Genomic DNA, 14,902 nt, shown 5'->3' with positions numbered 1-14,902 from the left:
CAACTTCTGGGAGTCAGTTCCCTCCTGCCACTATGGTTCCAGACACTGAACTGAAGCTTGCATAGCAAGCTCTCTTCCCCCAATTCTGATTTTAAAATGCAAGAGCACTAAATTTCGACTATCTTTAAGCCAATTGGTAATGTGTTAGGGAAGAAGTGAGTGGAAGACTAATGTGGAGATGATGAGGTCATTAATTTGGGGAGAGATTGCTGAGGATGGAGAGGAGGTCGGGTCAGTGTCTAGAAGGTGGTGGCCGAGGTGTCCTTAGATTTGCAGTCACTGCTGCTGTCCAAAGGTGAGATCATTACTGCAGCCTGGGGATATTTTGCATACCCAGTAGCTGGAACTGTGGCTAGGATATGAATTCTCACAGAGAGCAGCAATATGGTGAGAATCCCACTCAAGTATATCCAAGGCTTTTCTTTGTTCCCAGCTGCAAACCTAATGTTTTCTATGGATCACAGCAGAAATACGATTTATATTAAAAGACAGTTTTTAACTGCTTTGTGAAACTCTGTGGCTGATGTTTTGGTCTTATCAGATTTTAATCCCCTCTCAAGATACCTTTGGAGCTATGCTATACTCTGGTTTACTGAAAAGAAGATAGAAAACATTTCTTATCAATGCTTAAGGTATAACATGAAGGTCACTCAAATGGAAGCGTTTCTTCCTTGAAAAGCCCACAGCGACCCTCTTTCTATCAACCTGTGTGCTCAAATAAACTCCCACTCTACTTCAAACAGGCTCATCCTAAAATCCTTTCTGCACAGAGTCAGGGATTCAGTTTCACTGGAGTCAGTCTATGAGAATAAGGGAAGCTCCCAGGTTGTTGGCAACCATTCTGGCCTGTACCATCGCTGACAATCTGAAATCTGATTGAAAAGTATCTGGAAGAATAGCACCTGAGCTGCACTGCTGAGCTCCCATTCAGACTTGGCCACTTACAGCTCAAGTTCTATATCCATGAACAGAATGCTTTATAATTGTTTGCTGTTATTATTCTCACTGCCCTCTCATAAGCAATGGACATGGATGCACAAAATCCAAGAGACAGGGTGCTGTCTTTGGCGATCCTCCTTCTGACCTCACCAGGACCTTTACCATTACGGTTCTTGTTCTAGAGTGTTTTCCTTCAGTTACAATTCCCATATCACTTCATTTATGTCTTTTGCCAAATGTCAACACCTCCCTGCCCCTATCTGAGGGGAGCCTGACCCAGCTCTGGTCAGCTCTAACCCACTCCTCCCTGTTTTGAATCACATCTGTATTTGTTACCTGACATCTCAGCACATGCTTTTCTTCACTGTCAGTTCCTCACACTGACCTTAAACTCCAAAATAGGGCTCATTGTACATTTGGTTTACTCCTGTTTTCTCTACACCTGGAATGTTCTCAGAACACAGCTGCCACTCCATAAGTAATGAGTGAGTGAATGAGTTTAGCACTCTGCCTTGCTTCAGTCCCTTTACAGCCCTGGTTCTGAGCTTCACATTATGAGCACAGGATTTCTCAACAATATCAATGTCAATATTGGGGGCCAGGTCATCTGGTTGTGGGCTTGTTTCCTGCATTAGTAATATCTAATGTCTCTGGCTTCTGTTAGATGCCAGGAAGTAGTGCCTGGTCTCTGTCCCGAGTTATGAATATCAGAATGTCTCTAGGTATAACCAATGTCTCCCAGGAATTATAAGGCCCTGGATGAGACCCTCCAGGGAGTGTCATGCTGACTAGGCTGGTATGGTGTTCATTATTGTAAAAATTATTGATAAATTACTAAAAGTGGGTACACAGCAATGGAAAGACGGGCATAATATTGAGCCCTTAATGAAGCCACGAATTCCAGGCAATTATTTGATTACAATAAGCAATGCTAATTGTGGATGAAGACAAATTATTGAATATTTGACTTGGCTGAATTATTAAGACGAAGAACAGCACTTGGGAGGCAGAGGCAGGTGGATTTCTGAGTTCGAGGCCAGCCTGCTCTACAGAGTGAGTTCCAGGACAGCCAGAGCTATACAGAGAAACTCTGTCTTGAAAAAAACCAAAAAACCAAAACCAAAACCAAAACCAAACCAAACCAAAACAAACCAAAACAAAACAAACCAAAACAAAACAAGACTAAGAACAAATGCAAACTTACCTTAGTCTTAAGTCCAGAGCTCTGTAGGTCAAAAGACACTCAAGCATAATTATAAAAATAACCCACTTGCTGACCCGAGTGGTCTGAGAGTCTAACTTTAAGATGTAAGCTGCCTCAAATTTCTGATAACACACATTTCCCCTGGACAGTATGCACCTTTAAAAGTCTCACAAGCTAAACTTGTCATGGTGGTCCCTGCTTGTAGACCCAGCACTTGGAAGGTGAAAGCAATGGATTAAAGGACCAGAAGAGTCTCAGCTACACAGCCAGCTTGAGGCCAGCATAAGATACACAAGACTTAAAAACAAGGTTTACAACCTGGGCAATTTTTTAAAAAGGCTTCTCTATTGTTTTTCTAGAAAACATTGGCAAGATCATAATTTCAAAAACATTCATACAGTGGAATAAAAATATAAGAATTGAAAACTGGTCTGTTTTATTAATGGAGTCTTAAATTAATTTACTCAAAATATAAAACTTATGTTTTTAGAGTTGATAAATTTAAATAAATTTATTTAAGCATATTAAATAAATTTAGATTAAAATTTTTAGGATCAGATGAAAGCTTTTGAGGACATAAGTTGATAGATATCACAGTACTTTGTTATTTTGGTTTAAAACAACACATTTTATAATATCATACTTAAAATTTATGAAATAACATTTAACATTGGTTCAGGCAGAGGCAGGTGGATTTCTGAGTTCGAGGCTAGCCTGATCTACAAAGTGAGTTCCAGGACAGCTATACAGAAAAACCATGTCTCAAAAAACCAAATTGAAATGACTTAGAAGTCTAAATGAGTATGTCATGACGTACCTTTAAAACAAAGCAGTGGTCAGTGGGTGCTTTGTATTTCATTTTACACTGAATCCCATAGTAAATGTTTACATTTTCAAACTGTATAAAACATGCCAGATCGCGGGATGTCTAAAAGACAGGGGAAAAAAAAATCTCTCTGAGATGGCAGTTGCTAATTCCCCCAGTTTCTCTTTGATGCTGCAATAAAGGTTCTTTTAGTAAGTAAAATATTGAAATTTTAGATAATTTATACAAACATCTTCTGAACACAGTTTTCTCTAAGTCAAGCCTACATAAAAGATGACAATCAGGGCTGGTCCTGCAATGGAATGAAAAATGATGTGGTTGGTTGTCCCAGCATCTGTTGTGGAATCATGGTTGGTTGTCCCAGCATCTGGGGGTCAGAAACAAGTGATCATGCACTGTTGCTACTGATGCAATCATAACAGGCTAACCACTGTCAGAAACTTCACTGTGACTGACTTTTGCTATTTCAAGTCAGTAGCAAGTTTGTGATTGTGCATTAAACAAATCAGGATGAAGAATGAGAGATAAATTTGATGCTCAGTAAATTAGCACCGGCTCCATGCTCTTTCATGCTTTCTCCTTTGGCTGTTAGGGTTGCCATGGAAACAGAGACTTCGGTGAATAAAATGTGTTGTAAAATGGCAACCTGTAATCTACATACTTGGTTTCACTTTGACTATACATTTGTTCCACTATCCTTGTTGTCGTCTCTAGCATATTCTAGAACCCCTACTTAGTTACTGAATAAAGAATACAGGTCAGGAATATTACACTATATGGGACACCTTATTTCTTTATGTATGGCAGGGCATTTTTCTTTATATATATATTTAATTTTTAATGTTTTAATTACAAAACAACATAATTAATTAAAATTATACCCTACCTATTTTCTTTTATCAGCTCCTCCTTCCTCCTGTTCCTCCTGTTTACCCTTAGAGGTATCACAGGTAAAATAGACTGATAGAGTCTTACATGTTTTAGAGGATACATTTTCTTTCATTCTGTTAATCTAGTAATCATATCTATCTATCTATCTATCTATCTATCTATCATTATCATCATCATCATTTATTTATAGGTTGAGATAGACCCTCTTACTCATACATTACACACACATACTTGTATATGTATATATGTATATATATATATATATATATATATATATATATACACATATATAACTACATACATATTCATGTATTTAATTGTTTTCTCAATGGGGATGAAACCCAAGCCATTGTGCAGGCCAGGGTTGTTCTCTACTCCAAGATCAATATAAGGATTGTAAGAGCCAGAGGTGACACATGACTAAACAGTGTTTTCTGGACCCAGCAGGGAAATTATACATATGAATTTACAGAAGTTATGACAGAGTGCACAAGACCGATGCACAAGCTCAGGTCAGACAAAATCCCATCATGGGGTGGGGAAAATAGGCACAAAGCTGCTGAGGGAGGAGTCGTCAGTTTTCTTTAAGGGTACGACTCCTGATAGGTCAGTCCTGCTTCAGCGGATTGCCAGACACTAAAAAGGATTTGGACAACAGAAATTGGAATTAATGGGTTAAAACAAACAAACAAACAAACAAACAAAAAGACAGAAATTTGGGTGGGTAGAGAAGGGAGGTAGATATAAGTGGAGGAAAGAGAGGTGGATGTGATCAAATACATTATACAAAATTCTCAAATAATACATTTAAGTCAAGAATGACACCACTCCAAACACTGTTTCCTGACTTCTTCCCAGTCCTTATGAGGACACAGTTACTGAGTTCCCCAGGACACACAAGTGCAAACCTGGTACTTGATGTCTGCCCAGTATCCCACTGTCTAAGTAGAACTGTTTAAGTAGTGTACTGTAATTGCTTAGAGATTAATTCAGCTTTTGCCATTATACAAACATTGTGTATGTGAGTAAATATTTCTGTGGATCAGCCACCAAAGGGGTAACTTCTGACCAAGAGGGTCTGCACTTGCTTCTCTTTCCATTGCACAGGACTTGTTAAATATTCTCAACTTGGCTGTACCATTTTACAGTCCATCTTTTCATTCTCAAGAATTTTTTTTTTTACCCTCTCCCTCCAACATTGTCAATAGTACTGATTTTTATCAATCTGTTACCATATTTACTGGTAAGATGGTACAGTTTTCACTAAGCTAATTTTTATATTTTTTTCCTGGCTATTCTCATTGAATAATCTTTGCCAGTTGTCTGTGTACGGTATCTTTTTTTGTTGTTGTTGATTTGGTGAAGTCTTTACTTGTGATGGATAGTTACACTTGGTAATATATGTTTCAAATGTCTGACTACGTGACTAGGCCTTAAAGTCTTGTTTGATATTATCATCCATAAGGAATTTAAAACAACCTCATGTCGTCAAAGCTGTCACCTTTCTCCTTTGTAGCTTTGGGTTTTATTCTTGATTAAGAAATATCTTTGTGCCCTAGAATTATGAAAATATCAATTCATATTTTTTAATGTTTTTCGAGTAGTTTTTTTTAAAAGACATTCTAATTAAATGAGGATTTGATTTGGTTCATGTGCTAAAATAAAAAAAAACTTTAAAACATGGGTATGCAATTATTTCAATACTATTTATTACCTTGAATTCTACATCGTTTCCCCACTGCTGTAGAATTCTGACTAAATTCCCCACATTAGTCGGCTCTTTGTTGATCTGTTCATTTATAACTGCTTTATTTTCACTGAAATCTGAGAGATGCAGTTTTAGATCACTGTTCCTCACAGTTTTAGGGAGTCTGTTAGGAGACAGCTTTCCTTCTTGAGTAATTTTGCAATCAGTCTCTGAATTTAAAGTGAAATGAATGCAACTAGAATTTTCATAGATTCATAGAACTACTTTTTTTGGTAAACATTGTCTATTTTATGTAATATACATCTTGAATGTTTGTGTTTATTCCATACATTTGTTTATTCAATACGTGTCACTCCTGCTCTGCACAGAATTTGAATTATGTTTTTATTTTCATATTGCTTGTATAAAGCAAAATGATTTCTTACTTGGCCAGTTTGTTTGGTCAGTCATTTTCCAGGCAAGCATCCTCAGTTGTGGAGACAAGCACACCAGCTGTGAACCCTGTGGGTTTTTGTGTCTTTTCCCAATGACTGTACTTCTGACTCTGCCCCCTCCCCCTCCACCCTAATGTTTGTGGCAACAGTTGCTCAACCTTAAGGTGAGAACATACTGTTTGCTCCAGGCTTACTTATATGCTTTGTATCCAACTTCTTAGGACATCTCTGTTGTCAACTCCTTTGCTTGATAATGTTGCCTGCCCAGCTTTGGACTGGAGTAAATGTAGCAGAAGTAGGAAGTACTAGGTTTAAGATTCACACCAGAGCAAAAAGACAAAGCTGGGCAACAAGTGCCTTGCATCAAGAATTACCTACAGTGGCCTACAATGACACAGAGATGGGGGTGGGGTGGGGTTGGGTCACCTGACTGGTGACTTCCCTGCTTGGGAATCTGGGATAAGACTTACTAGAGGAAATCTGCAATCTACAAGCATTTCACTTGGTGAAGCCCTGTTCTGCCTACTCTAGACAGAGGTAAACATCTCATGAGGATGAGACACAAAAAATACCTCAGCTTTTTATAGGTGAACAAAACCAGACTGTCCCAACTCTGCAGAAAAGGCCTCAGTAGGGTTAAAATTAGATTTAGAACAATTTACTATATGTTTGTAGATTCAAGTCGATGATTCCAGCTTGCCAAGCAAAACTTCAATGACATCTAAAACTCTCTGATAAAAGCATTATGAATTAAGTATGCCTCTGGAAAAAAAATCACTGTTCAGAATATAAGATTTAAATCTAATGAAAATCTTAAAACTTCTAACTCGACTGAGATTGTAGATAAAGTAAGTTTGCTCATAATGGTTATAGAACAAAGGGATTAATATGAGGAAAAAAATTTTCAGAATAGAGTAGGTCAGGCTTGGTAGGAGGCACCTTTATCTGCTGAGCCATCTTGATAGCCCATGACTTTAATACATGGAATTTAAAAGACAAAACAAAACAAAAAAAAAAACCCATGGAATTTATTTTCATATTCAAGAGAAAGCTATAGAAAACTCAAATTACTTCAATGATTTTGTATTGTAGTATATAGATTTGTGTAGATTTTGTTGTAGCACAGGTCCCATGGTACCAAGACCATGGTAGCTAAAGCTAAGCTTACTGCCCCCTGATGTATTTCTGTGTCTCACCCTCATGAGATATTTCCTCACACATGATAGCTAAAGCTAAGTTTACCACCCCGTGATGTATTTCTGTATCTCGTCCTTATGAGACGCTTCCTCACACAGGTGCCATTCTGATTCTTCATTTTGTTATGTTGGTTTGTAATTGTGGTAGAATGACCTCTAAGGGCCATATGCTAAGGCTGTGGCACTCCTCAGAGGTGGTAGAGCCATTAGGAGGTGGACCTGCTGGGGTGTTCCCAGGAGGGTTTGTGGGTCTCTGGCCTCTCTCTTTTGCTTCTGGCCCCGAGGTAATGCCTTCCTCTACCATGTTTCCTTCTATGAAACAGTAGGCTGATCTCCAAAATTGAGCCAAAATAAATTTGTTCTAAAAATATTTATTTTAATTTTTGAGATTTATAGTTACCTCATTTCCCCATTCCCTGTTCTCTCTCCAAGCCCTCCTATACACCCATCCTTTCTCTCTCTCAAATTCATAGCCTCTTTTTCTTTAATGGCAACTACAAACATATTTCTAAATACAACATTATAGGTTTACAGGGTGACCATTTGCTTTGGATAACCAATTGGTGTGCTCTTCCCTGGGGAAGACTATTTCTCTATCAGCATTACTAGTTGGCTGTAGTTCTCTGTGTAGGGGTGAAGCCTCCATCCACATTGGCATGCCCATTGTTGCCCTTGCTCAGCTTATGTTCAGGCATTTGTGTTGATGAGACTGCATGTATGATATTGCTAGGAGACACGATCTCACAGCAAACTCCCTCTGGATCTTACAACATTTCTCCTCCATCTTCTGCCATAACCTGAGAGTTAGCTGTGAGACAAACCTCTGTTTTTTCTAAAAGTTGATCGTCTCAGATATGTTGTTATAGGGAAAACTGACACACAGACCTTTGTCTTTCCTTTGGGAACATAATAAATTCCAGAAGCTCTCAGAAGAAAGTAGCGCCGTTTCCAGGATTTCTTTCCATCTTCTTTCAAATAAAGAGCTCCTTCAAGTTCTGGTACAATGATGGATGTGCCGCAGAAGCTTTCCTGAAAGCAGAATCCAGAGGCATGAAACACACATTCTGTTCACATTTAAAAAATAGTTCCAGTTCTGTTGGAAAGATTGTACACATGCTTTGTATGTTGTCTGTCAATGGGGAGGAGAGGACTGAGTGTCCGAGGTACAGGATCCTGGGTTCTATGTCAGAATTCTTGCAACTGAGCTACACACCTGTGCATCACTAAATCTCCCAGTTTCTGTTTTTGTAAAAATGGAGTAATAGTTTGATTTTACAGTATAATTTTATTGTAAGAAGCCAGACATGGGTGGCTTCTGCTCATAATTTCAGCACTTGAGGAGGCTGAAGCAGGAGAATTGCCACAAGTATGAGGCCAGCTTAGGTTAGTAAGTTCCAGGAAAGAATGGTATACAGAATGAAACCCTAAAAACCAAAGCCAAAACCAAAACCAATGACAACTACCCAAAAGCAAAACAAAAAAGAGAATTAATATTTTATCACCATTAAATAGTAAGATTATTATATAATTTTACATATAAAATAAGTTAATATTTTAAGTTTTCAAACACAAGAAATGTCATGATTAATACTATAATAAGCGGGGAAAAGAACATTTTCTGGGTGTGTAGATGTTCAAATTTTGCATAGAAATGTATAATTCTCAATAATTAAAAAAAGCAATGGGATAGATTTCATATTATTTTTTATCTTTTTGCTTGGATGCTCAAAGTTATCATTTTCTTTTAGTATTATAATTATCAGCATAGTTTCATAAATGCAAAATAATTTAATTTTGCATCCTCCAAAGTAAACCTCTGTGTAGGAGAGCTGGAGAACGGGGCTGTTCACATTTCTCCCAGTGACTTCTGGTTCAGGTAGCAGTTGGCTTGCCAACCATATATTAAATATTTGGATTTTTGGCCCGAAGATGACAGCAGAACAATGCACATAATAGGTTTTGTGTTTTCATTCACATTCAGCTGTGCATACTTTCGAAATCAAACCCCAAGGGCTATTCATGCAACTGTATCAATCCACACACAAGCAGGTGTTCTCCTGTAGACAATTAATTTCTAATCATCAGCTAAAGCAAAGGAATGTGGCAGGAAAATATTTATTTTCCATGACAGTCGGTCTCTATTATCACTAGACATGTCAGAATTCTTCCTGTCCTTGCTTTTGGGGACATTGGTGTTTCATTTTCATCAATTCATACTAGGGCAGTGTTCTCAACCTTCCTAATGTGTGACACTTTAATACAGCTCCTCCTGTCAGGGTGACACCTGACATAAAATTATTTTTGTTGCTACTTCATAACTATAATTTTGCTACTGTTGCAAATATTAATGTAAATAACTGATATGCAGGATGCATTTTCATCATTACAAACTGAACATAATTAAAGCATAGTGATTAATCACAAAACAACATGTAATTATACATTGTGAAATATCTAACAGTTGCTTTAATAGTACAAAAGATGATACATTGCATAGTTCAGTCAAAATAGTTCATTAAAGTTTCCTCTGCTTTACCTGGTTCTTGTATGTGGGCAGATCCACCTAGAGAAAACATTTCTGATGGTCTTAGGTGGCCCTTGTGGAAGAGTTGTTCAATCCTTAGGTTGGGAACTGCTGTTCTAGAGTCTAATGGCTGGAGCAGAAAGGATGTCTCATTTTCATTGTTGGGCCTCCACTGACATGCCCATTATATTACAGTTCAGGACCAGACCAGGAAGAGCATGTTTAGGACCCTGGAGGATGGCAGCAAGGTACTAGAACCTGCTTCAGTTTTGGTCTAGGGATTCTAGAACATGGCAGGGAATGGAAACACAGGAGGCAGTGAGCCCACTGTGGGACTCACTGTTTAGAGTCAGTAAATTGGTTCCATAGGTGCTAAGTTCTTTACCATATCTGAACTTCTGAGAGAAAAGTCTATTAATTCAAGACTGATCAACCCTATGTTGGGAGTGAATAAAGGCAACTTGCCTGGGGCTCCAGGATGCCCATATATGATCTGAGATATTCTAGAGTGCTGTGGTCTTTAGCACAGTTGCCTTAATAGCTTCCAAAAATAGAAACTTGTTGAGTATGCCCCAATGGCGACCAACAAAGGTGCTGGGCATTCATCTCCTCTCTGAAGCTCTATGGTGATCCCATATGATTTGCTACTGAGGCTCACAGAGGTGTGTTCTAGCCATTAGTACATGAGCAACTCACAGAGTCACATCCTTAGACATGTCTATTTCTAGACTTCTATCTGGGCTGCTAGAAGAGCTTCACCAAAGACAAAGATTTGGAAATCCTTACTTCTGATTCCATAGAGCTTTTCTGAGAAAAGACATAGATGTCACAGTGAGTGTCATGAAGTTGAATATACATGTCACTGTGTGTCATTAAGTGGATCATACATGTTATTGCGAGTGTCATGAAATGTAACATACATGTCACTGTGAGTGTCATGAAATGGAACATACATGTCACTGTGAGTGTCATGAAGTAGAACATACATGTCATTGTGAGTGTCATGAAGTGGAACATACCTGTCACAGTGAGTGTTGTGAAGTAGAACATACATGTCATATTGAGCTTCATGAAGTGGAACATACATGTCACAGTGTCATGAAATAGACTATACATGTCACAGTGAGTGTCATGAAGTAGAGCATACATGTCATGTAATCTTCATGAATGAAACATATATGTCACATCAAGTATCATGAAATAGAACATACATATTTTTTCCAGTTTTTAAAATTATTTTCTTTATTTACATTTCAAATGTTATCTCCTTTCCTAGTTTCCCCTCCAAAAGCCCCCTATCCCTTACCCCTTCTCCCCAACCCACCCACTCCCATTCCTGGCCCTGGCATTCCCCTATACTGGGGCATAGAACCTTCACAGGACCAAGGCCTCTCCTCCCATTGATGACCGACTAGGCCATCCTCTGCTACATATGCAGCTAGAGCCATGAGTCCCACCATGTGTTTTCTTTGATTAGTGGTTTAGTCCCAGGCAGCTTTGGAGATATTGGTTAGTTCATATAGTTGTAGAACATACATCTTATAGTGAGCTTCATGAAGTGGAACATACATGTCACAGTCATGAAATAGAATATACATGTCAAAATGAGTCATAAGTGGGACATTCATGTCATATCGAGTTTCATGAAGTGGAACACACATGATACAGAGAGTTTCATGAAGATTCATGTCTTTTTAGTGAAAGACTTACTTATTCAATTTCTTAAAAGCAAACTATTTTGTCTAAAGTCATACTTTAGTGCAACTGACAAAAAAGCCATTAAGTTGTCTAATTTGCTATCATTTGATAACAACTAGCATTTAAAACTGCAAGTTAAAATTTTATAGTGCATTTCAGAAGTTTCCATTATTGTGTGAGCAAATAATTTAATAGGTCCAGCAAATGTGTTTTGTGGATTTTTTTTTGTATTGTGCAAAGTGAAGCTTACCTCAAGTAAGTATTCTTTGTTTTTAGCGTTCATTTTCTCATTGGTTTCCTTGTTTTCTTTTTTCCCCTTATTATCCAAGTAGAAATTCTAGATAAAACATTAAGAAATTAGATCAGCAAGTATTCATTAGTACACTGGATACTGCAGGGAACTCGAGATCTTGTTGGAGAGAGATGTTCCCATGTGAAAACACAAAAGAACTGTTGTATTTCTGTTAAAGAAGCAACAGGACTGACTAGTGAACCACCCAGGCTCTAGCAGAATCTTCATTTCTGCCCAGAAGGCAGAACAGAAAATATGTGTAACATCATTTAATGGTTAAATTCCATAGAACCTCAGTGTCGAACACTGATGTGAGGGGCTTACGTGGGAGGACAGTCAAGAGTGTACCTCTAAGGTCAGGAGTACCACCTTCTGTTGGCCGCAGTATTCCACTGCCTAGCCTAGTGGAACGAGAACAGTCTGGCTGTTGGTATTCTAAAGGATATACACACATATCCAAAATTTAAAGGGTAACATTCATACATGACAGAAAACATAAAGTGTTTATCTAGATAGACCATACCACACTATGGAAATACTTGCTCATTCAAGTTCATATTCATAATAGTCAATAATTAGAAAGGGCCTAGAAGTGCATCACCTGATGAAAGGATAATAATATGTGGTACATTTGCACAATAAACTATTATTCAGCTTTTAAAAGTATAATTTTCAGGAAAATTAATGGAACTGGAAACAGTCACACTGAGTGAGGAAACCCAGACCCAGAAAGACAAGCACTTTATGTTTTCTGTCATATATGAATGTTAATCTTTGAATTTTGGATACGTGTTAAGAATACCAACAGAGGTTAGGGAACTAGTAAGGCACCATGGGGTAGTGGGACTCTTTCAAGGAAGAGGAAATATAAACAGTGTTTTAGAAAAGTGGAAGAGAGGGGATTAAATGAAGTGGAGGATGTGAGGACAGGCTAGAGGAAGGATATAAGGGGGAGGGATAACTAACATTAAAGTCCTTTTGAAAAAAACATGGATGCTGCACAGTGAGGCTGCTGCAGTGATGATGCTACATAGTGACCACTGTTGCACAGTGATGCTGCTACACAGTGACAATGTTGCAGTGATGCTGCTACACAGTGATGCTGCTGCACAGTGATGCTGCTACACAGTGAAAAAAAAAAGAAAAAAACATGGACACCTACTATTGTAGAAGCTTACTAAAATATATACATATATAAAAGGAGCTTGTATGGAATTACTCTATACTGGGTGTGTATGTGTGTGTGTGTGTGTGTGTGTGTGTGTGTGTGTGTAATGATACCCCTAACCAGACCAAATAAAACACCCAGTACCCAGAATTAGTTATATCTCTTTGAGTCACTGGCCAAAGGCATCCCATAGACTCCCTAATATTAGGGATGGTTGCCAACGTTATTTGTTACTCTCTAGAACCTAATAGTAAAACTTTACAGCTGAAGACATCCTATATTTGAGTCATAGAATATGGAGAAATCTATCTCAACCAGAAGCTTCATCCTTACTGATTAGAATTCAGAGGGCTAGACACACCACTGGAAGGTGCTAGACATACCACTGAAAGAGAAAAGTGAACACCAATCCAGCCCAACCACGAACGCTGTGAACTACAGTAATTATCTGACTGACAAGATATGTTCACTGATCCAATAGTGGCAGAAATGTTTTGGGAGCAACCAACTACTTTTGCTGGACTCTAAGGCCTGCTTCACATGATGAAACCCATACCTGATACTGCCAATACGGCTAAGAACTTGAGGTTAGACATGTATTAGGCCCTATAGGAAAAGCTACTACTATTATTTTGCTGAAAGGGCATGGCAATAAAATGATTCCTAATGACATATGGCTATACCCAGAGATCAATGTAGCATTCAGACCTCATCAGAGAATCTTCTTGCCGTAGATGGTAGTTAACACACAGATGCACAACTGGTCAATGTGAGAATAAGAAACTTTGGAATGTTCCGCTCTAAAAGGGATGTCTATATTATGTTTCTCCCCCTTTAAAGATTCAAGGATCTATGTGGAAGAGAGGACAGAAAGATTTCAAGAGCCAGAGGTGGTGGATAACTTCAAGGAAACAGTGTTTTTCAGACACAACAGAACAGATGTAAACATGAGCTCACAGACATGGTGTCATCACCATACATAAGACATGCACAAGCTCAAACCAGACAAAGTCTCATCATGGAAGAGGGGAGGTTAGCATGAAATCTGACTCCTGCCTAAGAGCTATTGGCATTTGATTGGTGTTGAGAGAGTGTCTACAATGTCTTAATTTGTTTTCTATTGCTCTGATGACAGACAAAGTCAATTTTCTTCAGTAGAGTGACACCTGGTATATCAACCACATTCCAAGAATAGTCAGCCAACACAATTGGACTTCACATTTTTTTATTTTTCTCGTAAGAAAGAGAAAGCAGTGGGTGGTAAGGAAAGAGAGGACATGAAGTTCAATGGGTAGGGAGCTGAGTGAGGTAAGACCTGGGAGTTGGGAAGAGGGTAAATATTATTAAAGAACATTGTACAAATTTATCAAAAACCAAAAACATTTTAAGAGGCTCCTAAGGAGAAATAGATACTGCAAGCAAAAACATCTCATGGCTTTTATGCACACTGTTGAGAGTCAAACCAATCTAAGGCTTCCTCAGAGGCCTGATGAAAGGATATGGGGCACCTAGATCTGCATTCCTGTTCAGGGGCAGACTTGGCAAGGTCCAGTCAAGGGACAAAGGTTCCTGGCAAACAGGCTTTTCCCCAGGAGTGACTAAAGTTACCAGTTTCAAGGCCACTGTGAGGTTGATCTGTGATGCGCTTGACCGCAAGTACATCTTCTGTTCCTTTTGTGCGATACTCATTGCTTCATTAGTCTTTGTTCCATCGTATAACTTCCCACAGACTCTGTCCTATTTTCCCCCTTACAAATTGTAGATAAGTTGCTGTACTTCTTAATAAGCTTGCTTGGCATGAAATGTAGCTTGTGCAAGACCTCCTGACCCCAAAGTTTCCTATCTTTTTTTTAATCTTCTGATTCCCTGGATCCTCCAATCGCTAATCTATCACTGAAGAAGTACTTGCTGGCTGAGGTCATACACCAGGACTCACATCATGAGTGACTAACAGAACATTTTTGTTGGACAACCCTGATTTATGTAAAACTGGCTTGTAGTGAAGTCAATATAATATTTTTC

The 14,902-nt window shown here is 38.5% G+C and overlaps 1 protein-coding gene across 5 annotated transcripts in view; it reads right to left on the bottom strand.

Moving 5' to 3' along the window:
- Nucleotides 1–14,902, bottom strand: part of Apbb1ip (amyloid beta (A4) precursor protein-binding, family B, member 1 interacting protein) — a 119,683-nt gene that overhangs the window by 14,360 nt on the left and 90,421 nt on the right. For all 5 annotated transcript variants that reach the window (XM_006498186.3, XM_011239139.3, XM_030251888.1 and 2 more), the window contains 3 exons: nucleotides 11,671–11,757; nucleotides 8,084–8,227; nucleotides 2,961–3,071 (listed from right to left, as the gene is read on the bottom strand). In XM_006498186.3, coding sequence (XP_006498249.1) covers nucleotides 2,961–3,071; nucleotides 8,084–8,227; nucleotides 11,671–11,757 — 342 coding nt within the window. The remainder of the gene's footprint in view (nucleotides 1–2,960; nucleotides 3,072–8,083; nucleotides 8,228–11,670; nucleotides 11,758–14,902) is intronic.

The sequence above is a fragment of the Mus musculus genome, chromosome 2, assembly GCF_000001635.26.
Source record: "Mus musculus strain C57BL/6J chromosome 2, GRCm38.p6 C57BL/6J".
NCBI lineage: Eukaryota > Metazoa > Chordata > Mammalia > Rodentia > Muridae > Mus > Mus musculus.
The sequence above is the reverse complement of the archived record's forward strand: the minus strand, read 5'-3'. Positions and strand labels throughout refer to the sequence as shown.